The 27,546-nt window shown below is 34.6% G+C and overlaps 1 protein-coding gene across 5 annotated transcripts in view; it reads right to left on the bottom strand.

Annotated features, from left to right (window-relative positions):
- Malrd1 (MAM and LDL receptor class A domain containing 1) overlaps positions 1 to 27,546 on the bottom strand; it is a 361,316-nt gene that overhangs the window by 96,009 nt on the left and 237,761 nt on the right. For all 5 annotated transcript variants that reach the window (XM_090318992.1, XM_090318991.1, XM_090318993.1 and 2 more), the window contains 2 exons: positions 21,288 to 21,416; positions 15,769 to 15,930 (listed from right to left, as the gene is read on the bottom strand). In XM_090318992.1, the coding sequence (XP_090175118.1) occupies positions 15,769 to 15,930; positions 21,288 to 21,416 (291 nt within the window). The remainder of the gene's footprint in view (positions 1 to 15,768; positions 15,931 to 21,287; positions 21,417 to 27,546) is intronic.

Genomic DNA, 27,546 nt, shown 5'->3' with positions numbered 1-27,546 from the left:
ATCACTCAGCTCAATTCATTTTTTAATATCTTATTCTAGAGTAATCAACCATCTTCAGGAGATAAGCATTCATAGCTTCCTTTAAAAATTTATACATTTGATTTGGGACTATTTGACATTTTCCTATGCCATTTTTAAAAGCTATTCAGTTCTCATACATGAGAACAGAATGTACTTGATTCATTTTTGGAACTTGTACTACCAGATGTAGTATTCTGGAGGACAGCACTCATTAAATATGTTTGACTTTTTCCTATTTTTCTCAGTCTATCCTCAAATATTTTATGTGTGTTTTTAGTATAGTACTTCACTTTCATTCGTACATATTTTTTTTAGTTTTTTTTCATTTTATTTTTTATTATCAAGGTAATGTATAGAGGGGTTACCATTACATTCGCCAGATAGTAGGTGCATTACTTCTTACACATTGATACCCCTTATTATGTTTTTTCCCCATTTCCCTCCTCCATCTCTTCCAATCATCTTGTTTCCCCCCATTCCCTTTCCTATTTCAAATAAACAAATAAATACAATATACCAAGATACAAAGTCAGTACAGTAACAACATGAGATTAACCAAAAGGCAACAAAGGAGAAAAGAAATAGCATAGTACATTAAGAACAACAGTCACTCAAGAGAAAGCTTTTGTTTCCATATCCTAGATATCCTTTCATTTAGTCTCATCCTAAATATGACCTAGATTTTGTACCTAGATTTTGTGCTATTGTAATCCTCTGCTAGGAGAGTCCTATCATTTGTACAGATTTTATGACCATAAATTCTTAAGATTCTAAGGGTATACATATTATGTTTCACACTTAGTTTCCTGTGATCAGGTACAGTTTTAATAATTTTAATAATAAAATAGTTTTAATAATAAATTTCCAGTTTTACCTACAAAAATTCTTCTTGAGAAATTTCATATAGTTTTGGAAATTGTGGATTGATTAGTGACAACTATAAGTAGTGTAAACTCAGCTCCATAGTATACTTGGCTCAAATAAAAATGATTACCTGCCATCAGAATGCCCAAAATATACCAGCCCTATGTAGAACCCATTAGCACAGTCATAAAATTCCTGGCTGCAGCAGAGAGCAACAGATTAATTTGTCTTTTAGATATGGTTCGTTACAATCTTGGTCATAGAAAACCTTTCATGGAGTACTGTGTAGTAAGTTTGAGATTTATTTTTTTTCTTTAAAGGAGAACTAATACTTTTGAAAGTGCAGTGCCTTGGGAAGAATCATATTCTCTTGCACTGGGGTCAAATCACAAGAATGAGTTCCCACTTAAAATGACCTGAACTCACCCTCTGCTTTAAATTGCAGGCAATTTTCATCCCTTTTTTTCTGACTCATAAAATAAAGCTGCCTAATGGTTCTAAAATACTATGCAATATGTTTTCCCTTTCAAAACAGTGAATTCTCCCTCCTTCAGAGTAAGACTGGCTATGTCTATACAACCTCTATAATTTCTGCCTGTCCTTCACTCTAAAATAGAAGGGTACGTAATGACGATCAGTTCAAATGCCCCCAATTTCTTTGTGGACTTTCATTTCCCCCACCCAGCTTTCCAAGAGGCTGGCTGTTCATGTTTGCAATTTTTTTTTCCAGGCTGTGGCAGCTACACATGTTCAGAGAAGACAAAAGTTTGCTCTAAATTGTCAAAATGGACACCACATTGCCAACATTTCTTTGTTAAAGCGAATTTCCATCACAATATTTGATAACACTGTCCATTCCACATTCCTTCCATTTATATTATGTATGTGCGTATAGTATATTTACTATTATTAAGTAGTTGTGCAAATGTACTTTAATTCAGCATGTCAGTTTAGAGTACAAGGCATCTTGATTAATGTCACCCCTTTCATGGTTCTCCCCGTATCTCTCAACCCCATCCAGTGTCTCAGGTCCCTTGGCTCCATATAGAAGCTGGATATTATAAATGCGTTCACATTACTTCCATCTGATTTTGGAGGACTGGATTATGATATTTATTTATTTTTGCTTTCCCCAACATTTTATTCTTTAGACTTTATTCTTTTTGAGGCTGATTGCTATCCATGTAGACAAAAAGCACTTTTCCCTAGAATGTCTCATTTTCATGGCATTAGCTGTCAAGCCCGAGACCACACACTTTCTTTATAGTAGCATCCTTCAGACTGAAAATAAAGGTTCTAGTTGTGACAAGCCTGTACAGGGTTTCATCTCATTTTTGATTTCCTAATTTTCTCAGTGGTAAGGATAACTCAATCGTATGAATGGAATTAATTTGCACTTTCTGTAGATTTTATTTGTTTATTTACTTATTGTAGTTCTCGGGTTTGGACTCAAGGCCTCCAATTTGCTAGACAGGCACTCTAGCTTGGCGTTACATCTTTATCCCCTTTTCCCACTGGTTCCCTGCCTATCCCCCTTTGGTCTGTACTGGGATTTTAACTCAGAAGTTTGTGCTGTTGCTTGGCTATTATGCTTAAGGCAGGCACTCTATCATTTGAGTCTCACCTCTACTTCCTGAACTGGTTAGTTATGAGAACAGCATTTACTTCCTATCTTGGCATATTGCTGGAAGGCACAAACCACCAGGCCTATTTCTTCAAGAGATGATACATAACCAGCCCCTTTTCAGGCTCCCCCATAGCTGGCTCATGCCACCACATACAGACAAGGTTAAGGATGTGTCTGGTGAACTGTTTTTCCCAGAATGGCTTTGAATTACATTTCTCTTATTATCAGCCATTCTGGTAGCTAGGACTACAGATGCGAGTCATTGGCTAGGACTTTGAAATCTTTTAATCCTCATGGTAGACGATACCAAAGAACTTAATGTATCATTTATTTGCTAAAACATCATGGGTATCATACCTTGACTTATAACTCTAACTTTAATCACAATTGCTAAAATGAGATTAGCCAGAAAACTGTTTTTATTTTTAGTTCTGCAAGAAGGAAGAAGTAATAATAATATAAATTGTAAACATTTTTCTTTATATAATCAGTAACTTACCAAGGAAATGCCCTCATTATTTGACTTATATAACGCTAATCCTTCTGTACATCAGTCTTACCTTTTTTCCCTTTTTTGAAAAAAGGAAAAGAAAAAGAATAGCCAAGGGAGAAAAAAATTAATGGTGTAAGAGAGATGATGACAATACCGGAAATGCTAGGGTGAGAGTGTAGAGATTCTCTGAGAAAGCAAGATGCAGTGGAGACTGGAGATGTGGCTTGAGGATAATGGGAGTTACCGAGCTAGCAGCAGACAGCTTGAGACCAGAATGTACTCAAAATGACCTGATTCCAAAGAATTAGCCACGTCATAGTCCCGAGAGAACGAAACATTGGGCAAAGAAGAACTTGAAGTCATGTGAAGACTCAAGTTAAATACGGGGCAAGACACACATCCATGTTTTAAAAGTAGGAGAAAAAGAATGAATGACAACGTAATATTAGAGCAAAATAATAAAATCTTCTGTCAGGAAAATACGTGGAAAATCCATGAAGTTGCAGATGGAATGAAGGAATCTTTATAATGACCCCAAGTTCCTAAAGAGACCTACTCTATCTACATCCATGAGTGCAAGGACATTTTATTGTATAAACAATTATTTTTATACAGTCTTGATGAGTGACTTCTAATATTTGTGAAATCTTTGTTATTCACTTTCTCTTTCTCTTGTGTGTCAAGGTAGAAGACAAATCTGATGTTTGAAAACAATGTAATGATTGAGTGATTTAACATTTAAAGATAATAATAAAAATAGATAAAATATAATGAGAATAAACATATGAAGGGAGAAAAGGACAAGTTTAATGTGTTTTACTGAAAAGTAAGATCTGTAAATGAGAAGCCACTTAGTACATCAATTTTTGAAAACAATAAACTATGATACTCAGGAAAAGATGAAGTAATTGACTAGAAATATTTTTGATCATTTACTTGAAGACTTTATTTTTAGTAACGCGCTTACTACTTGGGGAATGTAACTGTAACCTCTCTATATATTACTCTGACAATGAAAAATAAAAAAAAGAAGTAGAGCTACAGATAACTTAAAAAAAGAGTTTATTCTTATGCATCCTTTCAGGATGCATAAGAATTGTCTCATTCATCTGCTTTTTCTCAGTGATGATTTTCATATACTTTACTGCTTTTTTAAAGTAAAGATAATTTGCTCCCAATTTAATATAGTTGTATTATTGGGAATCTTTTAAATAAATGCAGATAAATCAGCTAAAATAAAGCAAAGCATCTTACAAGTGAAAAACAAGATAGAAAATAGATTTATGGCCAGAAAACAGCTACTGGAATAAGAAATATGGAGAAAGTCACATTGTTCTGAGGCATTCTGTATAGACAAAAATGAAAAGGAAAGAATGTCAACTTCAGAAGAAGGAAGACAAAGATAGCAGAAGAATAATGATCAGTTGCCACAGGTTTTGCTCCATCAAATGAAGAAATTTTGAGGAAGTGATGTGAGCCTGTAGAGGTCAGTAGTTGGAAATCCAGAGTGGTGCTTCAGAATGCCATAGCTCTAACATGTTTGGTTGAACAAGTGCCTTCTGTGCTACAGTGGAGAGTTATTTATTCTTGCAGGCATCCTTTTCCTGTAACACTTTCAGGTAATATGAGCGTTAAGCTAAAGCATCTAGTTAAAAGCCACCTGTCCAGTGATCAGCACTCATTGTGCAGTAGCTTTTGAGTCACCAAGTTTTTGACAGACATGAATTATTAAGACATCTGATTGTTTAAAAAAGGCATCTACTTTGGTTGTTATTCTTGAAATTCAAGTGACAAAAGTAATACCTTAAACCTCTCATATTTTCTGTATAAAGTAGACCCTGAGTAGACTTTCATTTCACATTCAGTATTTACTTTGTCATTGGAATAATATATTTTTTCCCTTAAATCAGAGCCTATTAATTTTTAAAAGCTAATATTAAAGTTTGTCAAAAGATATGGTAAAGGTATTTACATTTTAGCATTTTCCTTTTAAAATTTTTATTGTGGTGATGTACAGAGGGGTTACAGTTGCATTCATAAGGTAGTGTGTACATTACTTCTTGAACATTGATATGCCTTCCCATGTTTTCTCCCACTTTCTCTCCCCCCTACTCATCTTGTTTCTTACTTATTCTAATACCCAATTAATTCTCCTTGATAAAGTCAACCTTTGCATAATTTTTACATGTTTTGGTGACATATTAGGAGAGAAATCAGAGAAAAGAGAAAATAGAAAACAAAGTAAGGTAAAATGAGACATAAATGAGTAAGGTTTTCCATGTGATTTGGTTAAGTTTTCTTAACCTTTTACAAAACAGTATGTCCCACACCCCACTGTTCAGAAAAACAGCTTAAATGAGGAACATATGCAAATCTTCTTATACTGTTCCTAACTCTTAGGAAACTTGTAACAGATGTTAGCTTTCTACCTCTAAACCCCTCTGTGTTTTCTTTATTTTGTTTGGAAAACATAGCATTTTGATTGGATTTGTGTAAATGCATGGGAGAACATCTGCAACATTGAAATAGCAATGACAATGTCTTATTCTCCTAGCTAGGCATGACATTTTCTTTAACCATCTTCCCATCCCCTTCTTCCCTCTTCAGATCCTTTCCCTAACCCCTCCCCCACCATCTCCCTCCTCCTATCACCTCCCAGCACCCACCATCTATCACTTCTCTCCAGTAACTTTCATTTTTTTCCTTCCTACTGACAAAGACAGTAACACTTTTTAAATTTATAGTGGTTGGCATCAAGTTTCTATATCCCATTACTTGATGGCAAAGAGATCCTTCTTTGATTTGCCCCACATTTAATCCAGGCTCCAGTCCAAAGCCTAGCAAAAACTGAGCTTCCACCAGTATATTCCACGTGTGAACAAATAAATAAATGAAGTATTACACAGTGTTTAATCACCATGCCACTTTATATCAGCATATGCATGAGTCACTCATCTGTAAGTACTTTTAACTTACTCATATTTCTAAAGTGTACTGAAACACACACATTGATGTTTCCTTTATAAAGTCTTCACTGGCATAGATGCCATTTCATTATTCCTACTTGTAGTTATAGTAGCTGATCAGTAAAGATGCTGCATAGAGCAACCAGTCACCAGTCATGAACAGAAATGTGTTCTAAGCTATTAGCATAATACATTCTAATGTATTACTGAAGGATCAGCTAGAATGAAAAAAGATGTATAGATAATGCATGCAATACTTTAGTATTACTGGGAAAACCCACTGAAGTATTCCTACGCTAATTTTGTTTTGGTCTCTACTTCTCCCTTGTCTACAACTTCCTTGGACTTTCCCCATATATCAGGTTCTGATTTTTTGCAGGATTTCAAAGTGTTTTTTTACTTCCTTTCTATTACCTATTTATTATAGATAACATAGTATTTGTATATGTAAATTATTACTACCTACAGGCAAATTAATACCTACCTTCACACATAAATACCTTTTAATATATATGGTAAATGTAAAATCTCAGCAAAATTTCCAGTTTGATGAAATGTCAACTATAATTCTTATGCTCTATATTAGATCTTAGGCTTATTTGTTATTTTTAACTTCCTACTCTCTCTTCTCCTGTCTTCAGCAACTACTCTTGTACTCTGTTTCTATGTATTTGCATTTCTTATTTTTTCTTTCCGTTTATTAGTTTGGGATTCTATGTGTAAGAACATGCAGTATGTTTCTTTCTGTGTCTACTTCATGTGTATTAGCAAAAAATCCTCTTATTCCTCAGTGTTGTTAAAAACAACAAGATCTTTTCTATTAATCAATCAAGTAATTAATTCATGTATTGACCATAATGGGGACGGATCTCAGAACTTCAAGTTTACCAGGCAAGAACTCTACTTCCTTTTCGCATTGACTACAAAATAGGATTTTGCTTTATACCCAGACTGACCCAGGCTGTGACCCTTCAGTATACATTTTCCCATGTCACAGGGATAACAAAGTTGAAACAAAGTCTCCCAAACTTATTTTTGTCTGAGGTAGCCTTGACCTTGATCTCGGCCTCTCAAATGGCTAAGATTAAAGCTGAGCTACCATATCCGTCTAAGATATTTTAAAATTATATCCCATATCCATACCATAATTTATCCATTTGTCTATAGAAACATATTTATGTTCTTTCTATATCGTGTTATTGTGCTCAGTACTGTCAAGAACATCAGAGTGATAGCAGCTTTATGAGGCAGAGATTTCATTTCCATTGGGAAATTTCTTTCCATCCCCTTCCTTTTTAAAATTTTATAATGATTGCGCCAGAGTGCACTTCTCCAACAGGGTACACAGCTTCCCTTTTTCTTACATCTTCTCCATCACCTGTCATCTCTTGTCTCTTGGTATTGTCCATCAAAGCAGGTACACAGTGATATCTCATTATGGTTTGCTTTCCATTTATTTCGTACACCTGAATATGGAGCCTCTTTCTGCATACCTGTTGGTTACTTTTACATCTTCTTGGGAAAGATTTCTACTCAAATCCTTTACTCAGTTTTTAAATCAGATTATTTGTTTATTGATGTTGAATTGTATGACTTAATTTATATTTATAGTTTGTGGGAGACACTCTTTTATACCTCATTAATTTAAACTTCTTCAAATTTATAAGAAGAAAGAAAAGGATAAAAAATTACTATGTATCTGAAGGGAGGGAAATGAGGACCAAAACATTAGAAAGGGTATCAATGTTTGTGAAGTAATGTACCTTCTACCTGGTGAATATAATGTAACCCTTCTATTATTTACAATAAAAATATATGAAAAAAGAAATTACTATGTATCCAGAACTCAGATTTGACTGTTGCTTTGTCCGAAGTCAATGTCACTCTCTATACATTCTCATCAGTATCCACCACTGTATTATTTCAGCCAGTTCTGGAGAGCTCATCACATGATCCTTCAAACCATATACATATTTCTATAAGATAAAGTCTCATATTTTTAAGCAGCATATTGCAATTAAAAGTTTACTTTCTAATAATTAAATAGGAGTTAGCCAATAGGAAATATATTTCATATGAATACATGTATACATGTGTTAAAATGGAGATATTTGATTTGTATGTGCAAATAAGTAATAATTTTAATATTTTTATTTCTTAATACACATGAAAGTAGTTATACTTGATAGGAGATTGAGATAGGCAGAATAAATGCTGCTAATTTTCCAATTTATATCTTCTACATATGCACCAGTACTGCCAGCTTTCACCCTACACACACAGGAAATCAAGTGGGAGGAGTCTCACAGGCAGGGTAATAAACAAGCCCAAGTGTGTTTTTGTAATTTGGGGAATGTTACACTCAGTTACTAACTTCCTTCAGGGATAACTGTTTTCTTCCAATGCTTTTCATCTTTCTCTTTCTTATTAGTTGTTTCATGTCCTTTGATTGCTGGCTACCCAGTTAAACATCTGAATGAGAGTCATTGCTTAGAAAACAACGAGGAATGTTCATAGTGGTTATAAGAAAACCATTTTCCCTACAGATCTAGCCTTCGCATGGGTGAACAGTCAGCAAGTACTCTGCATTTGGGCAGGCATAGAGCCTACTATACCTCTCTCTAAAGTAGGAAGTTCTCATCCTTCCTTATATGTCTTTATAACCTACAACAACAATGCCCTGACCACAAACCCATGCAATTATGGCAGGATCTTCTAGATTAATATTTAGAAAAATTATCCAAATGATATCACTACATAAACACAAGGTTGAGAATTGCTGTTCTCATTTGTTAGGCCAAGAAGACTTCACTTTACTGTTGGCCAAAGTTATCCATTATTTCCTCCACAAAATCCTATTGCTTTCATTCTATGTTACCTCAAGCAATAATCTATCTCTGTTTCCAGCTGTAATTATCTCATGATAACACCTTCCTCAGGCACCTGTCCAATTTGCTTCATAGCAGTTTTCTGAATTTTATCCAGGGCTAAAAAATCCACTCCTGTGAGTATCTGAGTTTGGAACTTGTAATCATTGCGGGAATCCATGGGGTGATGCCATATTCCCAGCTCTTCCAGGTGTTCTGAGTGATATGTCTTAGGGAATTACCCTGGAGAATTCTTGGGGAAATTTCCTGATATTTTTTTATTAGTTCTCTAAGGTGACGATTTCTTATTAGCCAGCAGACTTCCCTTCTTCTGTGTGGCCTTTCCTTGGCTTGCAGGCTGCTGTTACCCTGTGTTCTTACCTGGCCTTTCCTCTCAAGGTCCTCTCTGTTGTCTAGCCTTAAGGGAATACTAGTTCGCGATTTCATACAACCTTCATGAACCAGTCTAAGACTATGCCTCCAAATATACTCATATTACCTTAGAAGTCTAATCTGTATGATGCTATTAACCAAGTATCAATCTAAATTATATGTGGTACAACTTATACATTAAATTGCTGGTATACATATATCAGTAGTTAATAATTCTAAAGGATATTTTCAGAGTTGGGTGGTGAAAATAGAATATAATAATATAATAATAAGCATGCAGGGGCTGGGAGTTTGGCCTAGTGGTTAAAGTGCTTGCCTACCATGCACAAAGACCCAGGTTTGATTCCTTGGTACCACATATATAGAAAAAGCCAGAAGTGGTGCTGAGGCTCAAGTGGTAGAGTTCTAGCCTTGAGAAAGTCCAAGGACGGTGCTCAGGACCTGAGCTCAAGCCCAGGACTGGCAAAAGAAAAATAATAATAAGCATGCAGGTTTATCAGGCAACCAATATCTTTCCCAATGCTAATTAATCTTAGCACTGGTTAAGAACTCGGTGTTTGATATTTAGTAGGCACTAGGGAAATGTTCATTGCATAAATCAATCTAAATAACTCTGTTGTTAACAATACAACATGGGCTGCAGCCAAGTAACATGTGACTTCCATCTGTCTCAATTATTTAATTATTTAAACTAATTAAATGACAAAGTGAATATAAAAATTGCAAAAAATACAGGCATCCTTAATACTGTGCCTAAAATTGTATCTAAGGCCATAGTGTATGTACATAGGTATATATTACACACACACACACTTATAGTACATAATGTATATTACATATAAAACCTCTTGTAGGCATAATGAAAATCCTATGAAATAAGTTATATTATTATTTTCATTTTATCATTAGATAAACTGAGGCACAAGAGTTCATGCTCTTAAGCACTATGCTAGTGATGCTTTAATGTTTGTATCATTTTAATTCTATTTTATTGCCTATATTACACTATACAAAGTAAAAGTTTTTATTAAAGCATTTCAATAAGTGTATTTGAAAAGCCCAATGAAATAAAATTACATGTTCATAACACTGCAAATGATGTGACTCCTGTATCATTAGCATTTTTGAACATAGTCAACTATATCATTAAAAAGAAAATAAAATTATAAAGAGAAGGCAATAAAGAGACAGCAACCTCTTCTGTTATGCTTTCATTAATTCATGTTACACAAATGTCACTCTCGCCACGAAATCTCACCTACAGTAAGACAAAAAAAAATATTCTTGGGTATGACAGCAAGTGACTTGGTATCTGAAGTTTCTCTTGACTTTGACTTAGCAAAACCTCCAAAAGGACTCATCAACACGCCCGTGATGAGCATTAAAAGTGCCCTCATTGAGTAGCTGATTCTTCATCTTGCTGACAGTAACTAAAAAGCTCTGTAAATACAGTTTTAATTAACAACAATGCTGGGATGCTTAGAAAGGCTCTTTGAATCTGTTGACATTCTTACAGAGAATTTTGTTTTTCCTAGAGGGACAAAATTAATTAGTGTCTTTACAATTTATTTAGCAGCCCATTGTTTCAATGACGCCTAAGCAAGGGCCCTGAGCTACATTCATGTATTGAAGATGCTAGAATCAGTAGGCTCTGAAGAGAACACTCTAAACAATTCTACTGTCTCAAGTAGCATTTAGCAGGGAAGATAATACAGCATCCTCCCAGAATGATTGCCGCTTTTCTGTAGTCATCATACTTGTATGAAATATTATATAATTAACCAGATTTAAAACTTTATCTATGGTTTTTACCAAATTACACAAATTTTAGAAGCCCTACCCCACAAAATAGATATTTATATTAATAGTCCTTAATTATTGCATTGAAAAGGTCTTCTCAATAGATCTATTTATTTAAAGGATCATTGAATTAATTGGAAAAGACTTTGTATTCATTTTTCTGAACAATGGATGCAACTCTTCTCATGTCTATTAATAAAATTACTATCCTTTGCTCACATAGGCCTTGTATTATATTATTAATAATGCTGAAGCCATGCTCTGTAGTCTTCAAATAAGAGACTATTGCAAAGAGAGTATCTAAATAACTTAGGCATTTGTATCTAGATACTATTATGCAGATCTTGACAGAAAGCATGAAAATTGTTTATTTCTCAAAACTTCTTTTTTTATGTATTTATTATTGTAATTAATAGAGGGGTTACATGATATTTGTCAGATGGTGCATTAATTCACATACATTGATACCCTTCCACATGTCTTGGTCCCCTTTTCCCTTCCCCTCACCCCCATACCTCATCTTGTTTTCCCCCTTCCTTATCCAATTTCAAATAACCAAATACAAATATATCCGATATATCAGGTAACAAAGTGAGACACTGTAACAATATGAGATAACCAAGGGACAGCAAAAGAGATGAGAGATAACATAGTACCTTAAGAACAACAATCAGTCATTATATGGCTTATGTTTCTATATCCTAGAGATCCTTTCATTTAGCATCCTACTATATGGCCTTTTGTATCAAGGTTTTTCTCTATTGCAAATCTCTGCTAGGAGAGCCCAAGGTTTCTACTGATTATGACAAATGAGGGAAACCATTGAGCCTAAGTTCCTTTGAGTCTGGCTTACTTCACTTAATATGATTTTTTCTAAGTCTTTCCATTTCCTAACAAATGGGGCAATGTCATTCTTTCTGAGAGCAGCATAGAATTCCATTGTGTACATAGACCCAGCAATTCCACTACTTGGCATTTACCCAATCATCCAGAAACAAGGACATACTAAATCCACCAGCACAACAATGTTCACTGCAGCACTATTTACCATAGCAAAGATATGGAACCAACCTAGATGTCCCTCAGTTGATGAGTGGATCAACAAGATGTGGTATTTGTATTTCTCAAAACTTCTTAAGGAAAAGAAATTCTCCCTAAAAAATTGTTAGAGTGAAATCATTCCATTTAACTGTCTGTTCAGACTGGGTGCTAGTGGTTCATGACTCTAATCCCAGATACTCAGGAGGATAAGATCTGAGAAGCAAGGTTTAAAACCATCCTAGGTAGAAAATTCCATGAAGTTCTCACTTCCACGTAACCACCAAGAAGCCAGAAATGGAGGTGAGACTAAAGAGGTAGAGCGCTAATCATGAGCAAGAAAGCTCAGGAACAGGACCCAGGCAATGAGCTCATGCCCCATGACAAAATCAAAATGTCTCTTCATTGTGATATTTACTGCACTAAAATATTCATAATAGTCTATTACCAGTTAATAGTAAACATTTTGATATATCCCAAAATTGGGATATTCTACTACAATAAAAACCGTAATGTTAAAACAATTTCACAATACTTACATTTATTTGAAGCAAAATACTAAAATTGCTAAATAAAACCAAAAGCCTGCTCTTCTTTAAAGATATTCACATTGTGGAAGATTGGCAGTATATACTGACAGAAGGCCTAATGAAGGTACATCATATAGTACTGGTATTACAAATGAATGTGATTTTTTTTGCCAGTCCTGGGCTTGAGCTCAGGGTCTGAGCACTGTCCCTGGACTTTCTCAAGGCTAGAGCTCTACCACTTGAGCTCAGCACCACTTCTGGCTTTTTTCTATGTATGTAGTAGCAAGGAATTGAACCTGGGTCTTTGTGCATGCTAGGCAAGCACTCTACCACTAGACCAAACTCCTGGCCCCTGTTTTTTATTATTATACATATTTTAGAAATCTTATATGGCTTAGTAACACAAAACTGATGAAAAATAAATATTAAAACGAGAAGCAATAGTTTAGAATTTTCCCATGACAATCTGAAAATATCTCGCACAAACATAATTGTACAGCATGGATGGAATTCTAGTTGTATTTACTGATTCTCTTTTGGTTTTGGATTTATTTCCCCTCTCCACAACTCCAAATCATATCATGCTACCAAACAGTTCATGTTAATTTCTTTAAAAACCTAATTTTCTCCCTTTACTCATTGTTCATAGAAATGTCAATGTATATATTTACACATATGCACAAATGAGGAGTTAGATTTTAGAAAAATTGAAGTGCACTGTACAATCATGATGCTCTACAATTTCCACAATACTGTTTTTTGAAACCAACAAAAATCTACAACATGGCACTAAACTTTCTTTTAAGAAATGTAAAGGTGATGACTAGAGGGGTTACAGTCACATAAGTCAGGTAATGCGTACATTCCTTTTGAACAGTGTAACCTACTTCCTCCTTCTCTCTCCCAGTTTTTCTCCTCCCATCTTTCCTCTGCCCACCCAGTCGTGGAGTTCATTCCAACACGGTGGTAGTGACTGTCACTGGCTCTGAGCTTCCTCTTCCCCTCCCCAAATCAGATAGACTTATTTATATGCAACACAAAGGGTACAGAAACCAAACACAGAGACTAAAGAGAATAAATCAAAGGAAAAAGGAAAGAAGACAAAGAAAAGAGCTATCAACAGTAAATTAAAAAAAAACAAAACCCTCTTCAATTTCTTGCAGTTCGTTTCAGTAAGCATCATTTGAGATGGTCAGAGGTACACGTATTCCGCAGGCTGTGAACTTCACATAGGACCTTTGCTTCTCCATTGCTCTTCTAGGTTCTTAACTGGAGGGGATTTTGTCCCTTATGATATAGTTGACCATTTCCAAAAAATATTCTGATTTGTCTTGACTAACAGGAGAGAAATTTTGTAGCTCATAAAGGCCTGAGAGTCTGCTAAACATCAGATCAACCCCTCCCTGTTTACTTGACTACCCCCCATGTTACCAGCACCCTGCGTGAAACACTTGCCAGGCATCAGATGATTATCACTGGAAAGGGCACTCTTCCTCTTCGTGTTCCTAATGGGGCTTTCTCTGTGGCCTGTGTAGTAGACCAGCACTGTCACCCTACTTCAGCACCGAGACATGAGCAGCCATTTCCAACTTCCCTTTTTTGCTTTCAACTGTAAACAAGTTCGGGATTTACTTTATTGTGTTTGTCCCTATGTTTGCAACAGTGTCTTCTGCCTGATTTGTTCACTAATGGACTAGAAAGGGCCTGCTATTTGAATAAAGAAATAAGCAAAGCAACATAAGTGACAGCATGGTGAACATTTTTTAGTTCCTAATATTTTTTTTCTATAAAGATGCTGACGTAAATATCTTGACACATAAGTCCTCATGTATTGGCTTTTATTTGTCTTTGAAACCAGAAGGAGTACTAAATTTTGTTTAGAAAATGGATTCTAAAAGTCCTTGGCTCTGAGTTATACATAGATTATTCTGTTTTTCTGGGAGAACTTTATTTATCTTTGCTTCATTTATGCATTTACTCCATATGGAAGGTACGTCGTTATGTGATATAGATCTGGGATTTAATTTTATGCCTTGCAGGTGTTAGCACCATATTAAATAAGGCATCAGTTTCTATATGAAAACTACTAATTATTGATCTCAACTTCTTGGTTCTCTATTCTGCTCAAATAATAATGTATACGGCACCAAATTTATATTTTTATAATTAAAGAGAGTACAAAAGTAAAAGGAAATATAACTAAAAGGGTTAAAAGAAATAGGATGTTCACTTTGAACATGAATTAAAAATTTTAAAACAAGAACAAATATCCATGGTATAACTGAACTTCATGATACAACTGACTTCCCTTGAATGTAAAAATAATGAAAGCAATGTATTCTTTTCATTGGTCATGTACTGGCAAAGCCCATCTTGTATGCATTTCCTTCAAAATGCTACTTTAATTTCTCACTTTGTTCCTTATCTTATTTCATGCCAATGCCTATGCCTCTGACTGGAGGCCATATTTTGGAGCATAATCTGATTCAGTCAAGGTTTAAATGTTTACCTCATCTAGAAATAAACTCCAGGGGTGGTTGACATACCAAAAATATCTCAGGCTACTTCATCCCTAAGAAATTCTGTAGGTGATATTTACGTAATTCATTGTTCTCATCCTTCATAAAAGTTAGATCTCTAAATAAATGAAGAAACAAAACCAAGGTACTGACTCTACAGAAATATGTAGGTAAAAGAAAGAAAGATTACAGGATTGTTTCTACTTTGATAAGAAAGACAGTTTATCTTAATCTCAAATCACAGAGCAGGAAGAAGGATTTGGGAAGAAGTTGGTGTTCATTCAACTTATCACCACTTCCTCTCCTGGCTGTGACAGGTCAGAGTGACAGGAATGTAATTAGCAGTCAGCTGGCAGTCCATTGTGAAAGCAAGAGAACCCCTGTCCCTGCCAGCTGTCTATGTCTACCTGTGGTGTCCCTTCATCTGAATGACCCACCTCTGTTCTACCTGGAGGCCAATCACACCTTTAAGGTGGTATGAATAAAGCCTTATGATTATATGGGAAACTTGAGAAAGGACAGCTATGTGTCTATTTAATAATGATGAAACAAAGAACCAGACTGCATAAGAAGTACCCTGGAACACTCACACATATAGTCAGAGGAGACTCCCAGCCCTTTGACTTGGCCTTAGATTATTGGATTTTTACCTGGTGTATGATCAGAATCTGGAATTGATGCTTCAGTAGGAATTCTGTTACCAATGGTCCAATCCAAGTCATTTTCAGTTCCTTGAGTAAGACTACAGGCTGTGGTCCAGCCTCCTGAAGTTGTTTCAAAATTACAGCTTCCTGTGGTATTTGTATAATAGCCTAGGGAAACAAAAATAATCATGAAAATTTCAGGAGAAATCTATCTTATTTCATCTTGCACTGTATATTTTTTATTTCAAATTACTATTTGCCTTTTTTAGCTCTTCATGGGTAAGTTAAAAACAATAAAAAACATTTGCCCTCATCAGTTATCTTCTATGATGTTTTTATCAAATCATCTGGAAGCAGATCCTGCTTGAATAACATCATTTATACATTAAAGAATTATCTCAATTGACTAATAATGTTTATTAGATGATAAATAAAACTGTCTACAAATGAACAATGTGGATAATATTATGATAACAAAAATAATTCAGGCTGGGCTTATTATGGCTTTGTGGTAGAGTGCTTCCTGAGCATGCATGAGGCCCTGGGTGAAATTCTTTGGTATCACATAAATAAAAAATAAAAAGTTTAAAAACACAGAACAAAAAACAGCACATTCACTTATTTTAAAATTATAATTCAGATCAACTAAATAAAACACTTCCATTATCTGGATGTTCAATGATATATTCTGCATCACTCTGATGTTTCAATAACCAAAACCACTAAAGAAGCTAAGCTATTTTCTAAAGAAAAGGCAATTTTGAAAAATGCAATAAACAGGACACAAAGCTTTTGAATACCGTACCAATCATAGGTACACACAGAGCTAGTCACTGAATAATGGAATAAACTCTTAAAAAGTATTGATTAAACTCATTAAAAATTAAATTGTACTTAAGAAAAGGGAATATCTACTAGTCATCTGTGAAGTGTTTCATAATAATACCCTGATAACCAGGCTTTCATTTTTCTTTTTTCTTTTAGCACAGAAGTCATTATTTTTGAGCACTCACTGTAAAACCTAGCTACATTATACAGACAGAATGAATTATTGGGTTATTTAATCATTATGAATCAAACTGAGATTGTCACTGACATTTCTTTCCTTTAAACAGATTTATGCTAAAAATTTTGTGCTATTTTAACATGTTTTCTTGTTAATAACTTTCTCTGCACATCAAAGTAGGCATCATAATATAGAATATCAAACGGAAAAATCTTTTTTGGTTAAATGGATGTCAAATATGGAAAATAGAGTTTTAATGTTTTGGTACACAGTTTTCTGGATTCTTTAGTGGATTTTGAAAACATTAAATTTTACTTTTGAAAACATTAAATTTTACTTCTGAAGCTCAATCGCCTCTTAATTTTTTTTTTTTTTGCCAGTCCTGGGCTTGAGCTCAGGGCCTGAGCCCTGTCCTTGGACTTTCTCAAGGCTAGAGCTCTACCACCTGAGCCTCACTCAGCACCACTTCTGGCTTTTTTCTATGTATGTGGTACCAAGGAATTGAACCCGGGTCTTCGTGCATGCTAGGCAAGCACTCTACCACTAGGCCAAACTTCCAGTCCCTGCCTCTTAATTCTTTATCATGCACATTAATTTCATTCATTCTACCTATCTATATTGCATTTATGTTATCTGTGCCTACGTATGGAATTGATATGTCTTTCTGTGTATGTCTTGACAATCTAATACAGAATTCATATAAATATAGATAACTGAGAAATTTAGTTTTCCTAGTGTTTAGCTAAGCATCTATGAGCATACAGAATTTTCCAGCATACATATGGTACTATTTCTACACATTCTTCACATGATTTTGTGTACAAGTTTGGTACTACAATATTTTTATGTAGCTCACTCCATGACACATAGCTTAGAGATATATGGTATTATCTGCATCTTTCCCATTCTCTGGGAAACCCTAGTCCATCCTATCCCATTTTGTCATATGACTTTATCTTCAACTTTGAAGACATCTGTGCATTTTACATAGATATTCTTACAGATCCTTCTCTCTCCACTTCAAAATATGTCACTTTTCCTTTTCTAAAAATATGTCGCCTTTCTTGTTATAGAATAATCTTTTCCTTCATCTCAACAAAACAACATTCTTTGTACCTGACAGCTTCATTTCTTCAAAGCACACTACTTTTTCCATGTTTTATAATCCTGAATTCTCTACTTGTTTAATTCCTGTAGCTTACAGATACACAGGTACTCTGCTCAGAGATGACAGATGGATGGATAGATGACAGATAGATAGATGGATAGATAGATAGATAAATAGCAGATAGATTTTTTTACTTGCTTAAATTTCTCACTCTCTATATGCCCTTTCGTATTTTCTCATAGCCTTTCACAATCTTAAACAGATAGCCATAATCCTACAACTACAATGAACTTCAGACTCTCATCTTCAGAAGCCTCTTGAATATTTCATTTGGAATATGCAACTGTACCTTCAAAACTAACATGCCTCAAATCAATTCATCCTTCATTTCTACAAATGGATCATTCTGTGAGATTACAGTTTAATTTCTCCACATGAATCTTTTTTCTAGAGACTCAAACCTTCAAAGTGTCTTTGATTTCACATTCTTCCCTTCCATTTCCAATACATCACGGCTCCTGTAGATACTATTTTGAGACAGTGATGAGTTTTCCCTTCTTGTAAGTTGCATAACTACTGCACTGGGTCAAACTTATGGTTTATTTTAAATGGATATCTTTAGCATAGGCCCCATTCTTCCTGTTTTACAATTCACATTAAGCATCTAGAAGATTGCATTTGTGTTACTTTTTCTTGCTTAAACCATTCTATTCTTCACACCATATGGAAATATTCTCACAACTGCCTGCCTTGAATACAATAACCTTTACTTCAATGCAAGTGATTTTAGAATGAACTATGTTCCATCTTTAAATTGTCTGTATTCCAAATTTTCAGATTACTTCTTCATACAAACTGATTTCTAAATGTATGTTTACGATTACTTTTCTGTCTTAAAAAATACCCTCTCTAGCAGCTGATGACTTTTCACAGTCATTCTTTCCCTGTCTTAAGACAGAACTTCAATTTACTACAATATTGTCTTTCTAACAGTCAGATGTGTCTTTCAAAGGTGGATCATGGTTCATCTACTCATGTGTTGGCATGATTTATTCTTTTATATCATCTTTGTTAGATCAATCCCAGTCTTGGGATGCAACCCCAGAAAACAAAGCTCACCATGGAAATTCTTCTACCGTGCATTTTAGGAAAAGTTTGCCTTATTCATAAAAAAGGAAGAAAATCCACTTGTTGATCATCAACACTTTTAGTTTCAAAGATTAAAAAAACTAAAAAGCAAAAACAAAGCCTGAAGATAGCAGGGCATAAATGAAGGAACCCATACAATACACAAAGAAGCTGAAAGTGGTGCTGTGGCTCAAGTGGTAGAGCGCTAGCTTTGAGAAAGGGCAGTGCTCAGGCCCCGAGTTTAAGCCCCAAGACTGGCAAACAAATAAAATACTAACCTATTTCTGACTTACTGTTTGTTTGTTTTTTTAAAGAGAACTATCTTACTATCTCATTTGATATAAACCATGCAATCCTGCAACAAGTGGAAACAGATGCAAAAGGAAGTTTTATTTTTGTTATTAGCCACTAGTGATAATTTAATCATGGAAAATAACTGCATTTTTTCTGACCGTACAAGTACTTACAGTTGACTAATTTCAAATAATATAAAAATAATGAAACTGAAGAAGCTAATATAATTAATTCCAGAATGTTGAACAAATAGTCAATATAGTCAATACATTCATTTATACTATAAGTTTATCAGTACTAATAGCACTATACTGGATAGTGATTATAACAATAACTAAAAATGAGGAAACTGAGAACTTAAATAGTTGCCCAGCAAGTGGTGGATTTAGTCAAAATGAAGACTTCCTTTTAATAGCCCTAAGCTCAATTTGTTTTTTACATATTCTGAAATATTACTTTAAAAATATTGCCATTTATTTCCTTGTACTCATTATATTACCGTCTCACTGCAAAAATTCAGCTCTAGGGGCTGGGAGTTTGGCCTAGTGGTACAGTGCTTGCCTAGAATGCAGGAAGACCCGGGTTCAATTCCTTGGAATCACATGCATAGAAAAAAGCTCGAAGTGGTGCTGAGGCTAAAGTGGTAGAGCTCTAGCCTTGAGAAAGACCAAGGACAGGGCTCAGGCCCTGAGCTAAAGCCCACACTGGCAAAAAAAAAAATTAAAAAAATTCAACTCTAATGTTTATAATTCTGAAAAAATCAGTGTTAAAATCAATTTACTGGTTAACATTTAATTATATGTGTTGTTCAGTGCTCTTTATGGACTTCCAACCAAATCCATAAAAATTAGGTTCATATCCATAAATAGGTTTTAGGAAAAGTAACTTTAATTTGAAAACACATGCTTTCATTTGAATAGATGTAAGATTTTAGACTAATCTTAGTTCCATCTTAGACTAAGCTATCAAAATTGTGAGTAGGACTAAGCATATGACTGTGTAACTGACTTTAGTTTCTAAAAACCAAAATTTCCCAAATGGCAAATAGATGAAAGCAAATAGAAATCATCTTGGTGGTTTTTCTGGTGTCCTTGGAAAGGGAGCTCTGGGAACCTTAACATTAATAGAAATATTCTCTGTGACTACCATGTTGTATAAAGCCAAAGTTCCACAGAATAACTCTGAAGATGAGAAGTAGAATGGGAGGGCAAAAATAATGCCAAATTCTAAATTTAAGAAGCCATCATGGAAATGACTGTTGAGTTCCACCATATAGATTCTGATCATACAAATACACAGCAAACTGCCTGCCTGAATATTCAACCCACAGACAACCAAACAGAAATTGTTATTGAGGCCATGAATATCAGAGGTTGCTTTGCTTGTGTGAAGCAAATTATAATTGCAATAAGATTGCCTGAATTGCATCCAGATTCCATATGAGAGCTTATTAGTAAGAGTCATAAAAATATTTTGTATTGAAATATGTCTTGTATTTTTAAATTATATTCTTGGTTTATAGAAGGCTTTCTAAAAATCTTTTTGAATTAAATCTTGAATATAAATAAGCCAGTAGAGGCACTTCTAGTCTTCCTTCTCTTGCACTGTAATTCATAAAATGTATTAAAGTTGTAGCTATTTAATGAATTCCTATTTATTTACCTTCATGTATGAAATAAGACAATTCTGAGAAAAGGAAAGCAAAGCTAATGGAAAATGAAGAGAACTACTTCAGTTTCTGGCCACTTTAATTCTAGCCCTACATAGTTCTGCATATTTATGTGATGTGACATGTTCATAATATAATCTGCTGTAGTTTACAATGGATAGGTCTTCCATTTGGATCCTTATATAGAAAGGTTGTGAAAATGTCTGATGAGTCTGAGTCTCTGTACTGCTTGGAGAGAATCTATTTTTGAGCCATCACTGTCAGTAGATTACTCTTCTCATTAGATGAAAACCTGAGATAATTTGGACACATCCACTTACCACAGTGAGCTTCATCAGACCTGTCCTGGCAGTCTGGCTTGTAGTCACACACAAAGTGGGATGGAATACACTTCTTGTTCCCACACAAAAAATCCGTAGCTTCTGAGCAAATCTCAGAAATCTCTCCAACTAATGAAAACAAAAACAAAAAAACAAAACCAGAAACATTGGAAAACTCCTGCTATTATATTATAGATTCCACATTATTAAGCTAGATTTTAATATTTGCCCAAGATGGATCTCTAAAAACTGATTTCGCCTATCTTTCTGATCCCAGTGACTAACCATTAATTTTTAATAACACCCAAACTTCTCACCAAGGCATTAAGACTCTCTTGTTACTAGGTTGTTGGTGTGGCACATGCTACATGCCTCTAGAGCAAGTGGATGGCCATGAGTTCAAACTCCAGTGCTAGAAATAATAAATACATGATTTTTAGGCTTTGTTTTCTTTAACACACTCTTCTGGTATCCCTGATATCCCAACATCTTTAGCAAACTTGTCCTTGATCAATTAAAATACATAAAAACCTATTTCCAACATGGATACTATGAATGGTAAGTACTAATTGTATCTAATATTGTTCTATGTTGACCTTATTGTAGAAGTGGAATAGAACTATTAAAACATAACCTGTACAAAAAAAATCCCTCTCATACTCAAAGGCATATTTAGCTTTCCAAAAGATGTAAAGCTCTAAAATCCTTTGAATTTTGACATTATTACTTATCTTTCATGGAAAACAAGAGACTTTGAAATGGTGTACAGTATGACTCAAGTCTTTTAATTAGGATCTCTTGTCTATTATTTAAATAATGAGGTTATCTTAAGATACTGTTATATAAGTTTCAATTTATGAGCAAATTTCAAGACCAAACTGATTAAGTTATAATGTTTTTTTCTAAATAAAATAAACACAAACAAGTCTAATCACAGAATAATATTACTTTGACCCTTTCTATTGAACTTTCTTACATTTGACTGATGTAGAAAATTTTAATCTAGAAGTATTTTGGCACAGTATTTCAATAAAATCTCAAGAACTTGAAAGTTTTGCTACACACTGGGATTGAAACTGAAACATAAAGTATATAATTCTATACTACTTAATTATTGACAAACAGGAAAGTTATGAAAGAAAAGTTTGTGTGCTATTCTAACAAAATCTTAAAATTTCCCTTATTCAAATCTATCAAAGATAGGTGACTTGGTAAAATTTTATTAATTTTTACCAACCTTAGAACTTACATCTGATAAAAGGATATATTGAAGTTTATAGGTGAATGAACAGGTTGATAAACACTGAATGACTTAAGGTATATAAACATTTCGGCATGTTTGTGTTTAACAAACATTTTGTTATTATATACTATTATATATCACATATGATGTTATTAAATATTACTTTTTCCACTTTTTCTTAATTCTTTTTTCGTCTTTTTTAATGAAAGTGGATTTTTGAAGCTGTGTGTGGTGGCTCACATTAATCCTAGCTACTCAGGAGACTGAGATCTGAGGATTCTGGTTCAAAGCCAGCCCAGATACTAAAGACCAAAAGACTTTTATTTCCAATTAACCACTAGAAAACCAGAAGTGGGGCTGTGGCTCAAGGGGTAGCGTGGTAGCCTTGAGATGAAGAACTCAAGGACAGCACCCAGGCCCAGAGTTCAAGCCCCACCGCTGACAAATAAAATGGATTTTTGTAAGGTTTCTGTAAAATCAATTATGTAATATTAGCAAAATATTCCTTATAGAAGATGTTGAATATCATTTTGATTGATGGTGTATATCATGGTATCAAGATAGAAACCATTGTTCAACACATTATCAACAATAATAGGAAGTTTTAAAAGGTATTTAAACTAGGTGCTGGTGATTAAAGTGGCTCAGAAGGTAATAAGCCTCGTAGCATTAAAAGCAATAATTATAAAATGAGACAAAAGGAAATGTGTGCTATGTATGTTTTATGGTATTGATGTGGTAGTAATTTTATGATTATATACTTATCACCAAATTCATGAAATTATTATATTAAATGTAGGTTTTAATATGATGATCATATTTTAAAACAGTAGCTGTAAGAAAAGCAAAATGCAGTATTTAAATTATATAACGCTGATTTTGGGCTGGTATCATACAACTTACTAAAAACTCTTAAAGGATAATGCCACAATAAAACCAAAATGGATAGATAGATAGATAGATAGATAGAGAGATACAGTCTTGCTATACAGTTGTATATGGTCTTAATCTCACTTTACCAAGGCTAGATTTGAACTCAGGATTTTCTTCCTTCAACATTCCAAATTCTGGGATTACTCAGCTCAAAACTTCTATCTTAGCAAGTAATATAAGTTTAGGTGAATAAATTTTTCTTTCTCCCTCCCTTCCTTCCTTCCTTCCTTCCTTCCTTCCTTCCTTCCTTCCTTCCTTCCTTCCCTTCCTTCCTTCTTTTCTTCCTTTCTTTTCTCTGTCTTCCTTTCTCTCCTTATAATTTACTTCTAAGAATCAAGACCTAGAAATGGAATGAAATTATTTCTTTTAGGAATAGTAAACCATGATTATATAAATTAATTTACAATATAAGTGAGCTTTGGTTCCATCTAAGACTCAAACATCCTCAAAACAAAAAGCAAGTAAAACATGCATTAGCTTTTACATAATGACCATTTACATAAGGAACAAAAAGCAGACATTTTAAGCAACATGATTTAGAAAGGTACCCCACTGTGTAAAACTGAAATGAGGCTGGGAAAATCACGTTATAAGGGAAGATTATTGCCTTCCTCTGGTAGAAAACAGAAGCACATAACGTGGTTGGAGTAGCACAGAAGGAATTTCCAAAACACAGTTAATGCCATCAATCTGTATGGAATAGCTTAGAAGATCAATTAATTGTACTGTTAAATTAAAAGTAAAAAAAATAAATTAGAAGTATACATTGAAAGATACTTTTGGACATATATAATAAGTGTGAATATCACTATATGAATTATCTAATGCTCTAAAATATATGACTTCTAGGGTTCCAAACCCAGAGAGAATGAACTGCCCTGAAGTTGGGCTTTAGGCAGATCTCATCACTGAAGTTCCCCAAGAGAATTCAAGGTAGACCCAGTGCTGAGACTTACAGCCCTGGTGTACTTTATGATAAACAGTAAACATGGGCACAGTCCCTGACCTCTTCAGCTCAAGGCTACCACCATACCCTTGAGCCAAGCTCCACTTTCCATTTTCTAGAGGTTAATTGAAGGTACAAGTCTCAGGTCCTTTTGTACCCGGGCTGGCTTTGAACCTTGATCCTTAGATCTCAGCCTCCTGAATAGCTAGGATTTCAGGTGTGAGCCACTGCACCAGGATCAACATTACATGTCTTTAAAGAAATGGTAAGGAAAAAGGATGAAGGGATAGAAGCAAAAAAAAGAAGGAAAATGGCTTTATTATTTGTTTTGCTTCTTCAGAAAAACGCATTTTCACAAATCAAAACAATTCTAAGATTCCACCTCACTCCAGTTAGAATGGCCAGGATCAAGAAATCTAATAACAACAGATGCTGGAGGGGATGTGGCCAGGAGGGATCACTACTACACTGTTGGTGGGAGTGCAAACGCGTTCAACCACTATGGAAAGCAGTATGGCAGTTCCTCAAAAGACTAAACATAGAGCTCCCCTATGACCCAGCAATTCCACTACTTGGCATTGAACCAACCATCCAGAAACAAGGACAAACCAAATCCACTAGCACAACGATGTCCACTGCAAAGATATGGAACCAACCCAGATGCCCCTCAGTTGATGAGTGGATCAACAAGATGTAGTATTTATACACAATGGAATTCTATGCTGTTGTCAGAAAGAATGACATCACCCAATTTGTAAGGAAATGAAAAGACTTAGAAAAAATCATATTAAGTGAAGTAAGCCAGACTCAAAGGAACTTAGGCTCAATGGTTTCCCTCATTTGTCATAATCAGTGGAAACCTTGGGCTCTCCTAGCAGAGATTTACAATAGAGCAAAACCTAGATACATAAGGCCATATAGTATGACGCTAAATGATAGGACCTCCAGGATATAGAACAAAAGCCTTCTACTGAGTGATTGTTGTCCTTAATGTACTCTGTTATCTCTCATCTCTTTTGCTGTCCCTTGGTTGTCTCATATTGTTACAATATTTCACCTTGTTATCTGATATATTATATATATGGTTATTTGGTTTATGAAATAGGGTAGGGAAGGGGGAAAAACAAGATGAGGGGCTGGGGTTGGGGGGAGGGAAATGGGGACTAAGATAAACGAAAAGGTATCAATGTATGTGAAGTAATGCATCTTCTATCTGGTGAATATAATATAACCCTTCTATTAATTACAATAAAATATATATGGAAAAAAGAAAAATGCATTTTCTATTATGGGCTGTGAGCAACCTGCAAAAACTAGGGAATGAAATTAAGCAAGGAATATATTTCTGGGAAAAGCTTTCTGGATTCCAGGAAAAGCCAGACATTCAGAGGGTTTTTGTTGTTGTTTGTTTTGTTTTGTTTTCTAATTACCTAAGCATGAACTCTGTAGCTTACACTCCCTGACACCTTCCAGCTAACCCTACTCACAAGTCTTCTCAAGGTCTCCCAGGCTTTTCCAGACTGGAAAATTGTATCCAGTGCTCAAAAAAGAGCATATGTTATTCAAATTTCCTTCAGTGTGTCTGTGATATATTATATGTACAGCAATACTGTCCAGTGATTCCTCGCACATAATATGTTGCCAACCTTAAAAATACTAAATATGATCTAGAAAAATATTATAAAAATCAAATATGCAGTGATAAAATTAATATTTTTGAGTTTTCATTTCTTTGTTTTATTTTAATCATTCAGTGTCCAACTTAATCTTGGTATACATTAAAAGAACCTTTTAATACTTGGGCCTCTGCTTACATTTAAAGCAATTAAGAGAATGAAAACTAAATGAATTCTCAAGAGTCCTGGATAATCAGGATAATCACCTAATTCCACATTTTAGTTTCCACCACGGTGGGACAATTAAGAGAATTCTAATTAGCCATTGAGAAATAAACAACTAAAATTAATTGAGTTTTTCCCTCAGTGCAAAGCACAATAGATAAAAAAAGAGAAAATAACCATATTATACATAGAAGCAAGTACATTTTTTTTCTTGAAGGAAAATAAATGAAAAAGCCAAAAAATACACAAAACACTTATGGTTCATTTTAAGGTAAGGAACTTTGGGAAAATGGAACAGAAACAGATATAGAGCATAATTAAAAGACACAACTTAAATGGTGAATTTAAAGATCAATACTGGAGCACTGGAGTGATGTGCTTCCTAAACTCATTTGCTGAAACCCCACCTCTAGTACCTCAAAAGATATACCCCACGATCTACCATGGAGGCCTGAACTGCAGATCAAACAGACTGTTTCATTCCCATGCATACATCCCTATAGTAAGACTGAATTTGCAGATAGCACAGCCAGAGATCAATAACCAGAGAACCTTTGCTGCTCATTAAAGAAATGATGTCTCTTTGGTATGCACAAGTGGCCAGCAAGTCAGGGGCAGTTACCAAGTAAATAAAGGATTACTTGACCTCAAGCACTGACACAATGACAAGCGCTGCTGGACTGCTGGTAACTGAAGCTGCAGCATGAGAACCCTCAGTATGAGTGTCTACTGAAAGGAAGTTAAAGTCATACTATTTTATCTATTTTTTTACTGTTTTTTATTGTAATTAATAGAAGGGCTACATTATCTTCGCCAGATAGAAGGCACATTACTTCACAAACATGGATACCCCTTGTCATGTTTTTGTTCCCATTGCCCTCTCTTAGCCCCTCCCCTCATCTTGTTTTCCCCCCTTCTTTATTGTATTTCAGATAAACATATATACAATATACCAGATAACAAGCTAAGATACTGTAACAATATGAGAATAACCAAGGGACAACAAAAGAGTTGAGAAATAACATAGTACATTAAGAACATCAGTCACACATTATATTTCATCTATACTCACATGAGAAATTTCCACCCCAGAAAGTTTAGAAAAACAAATGATGAGGTTCTAAGAAATCTGGAAATTATTTTCCCTAATTGTAAAAAGCAAGAGAATCTTGATAAAAGTGCTGTTAAAATTTACTCAACATTATTACACCTTAAAGAGAGGGAAAGCCAAGCAATAAGTAATCTCAACAGATAGCCCATGGATAGACAGCATTGAACAGTGGATTTAGTAGAATT

Source organism: Megascapheus bottae, chromosome 26 (genome assembly GCF_031878675.1).
Source record: "Megascapheus bottae isolate mThoBot1 chromosome 26, mThoBot2.hap1, whole genome shotgun sequence".
Classification (NCBI taxonomy): domain Eukaryota; kingdom Metazoa; phylum Chordata; class Mammalia; order Rodentia; family Geomyidae; genus Megascapheus; species Megascapheus bottae.
This window is presented reverse-complemented; position numbering and strand designations above follow the sequence as displayed.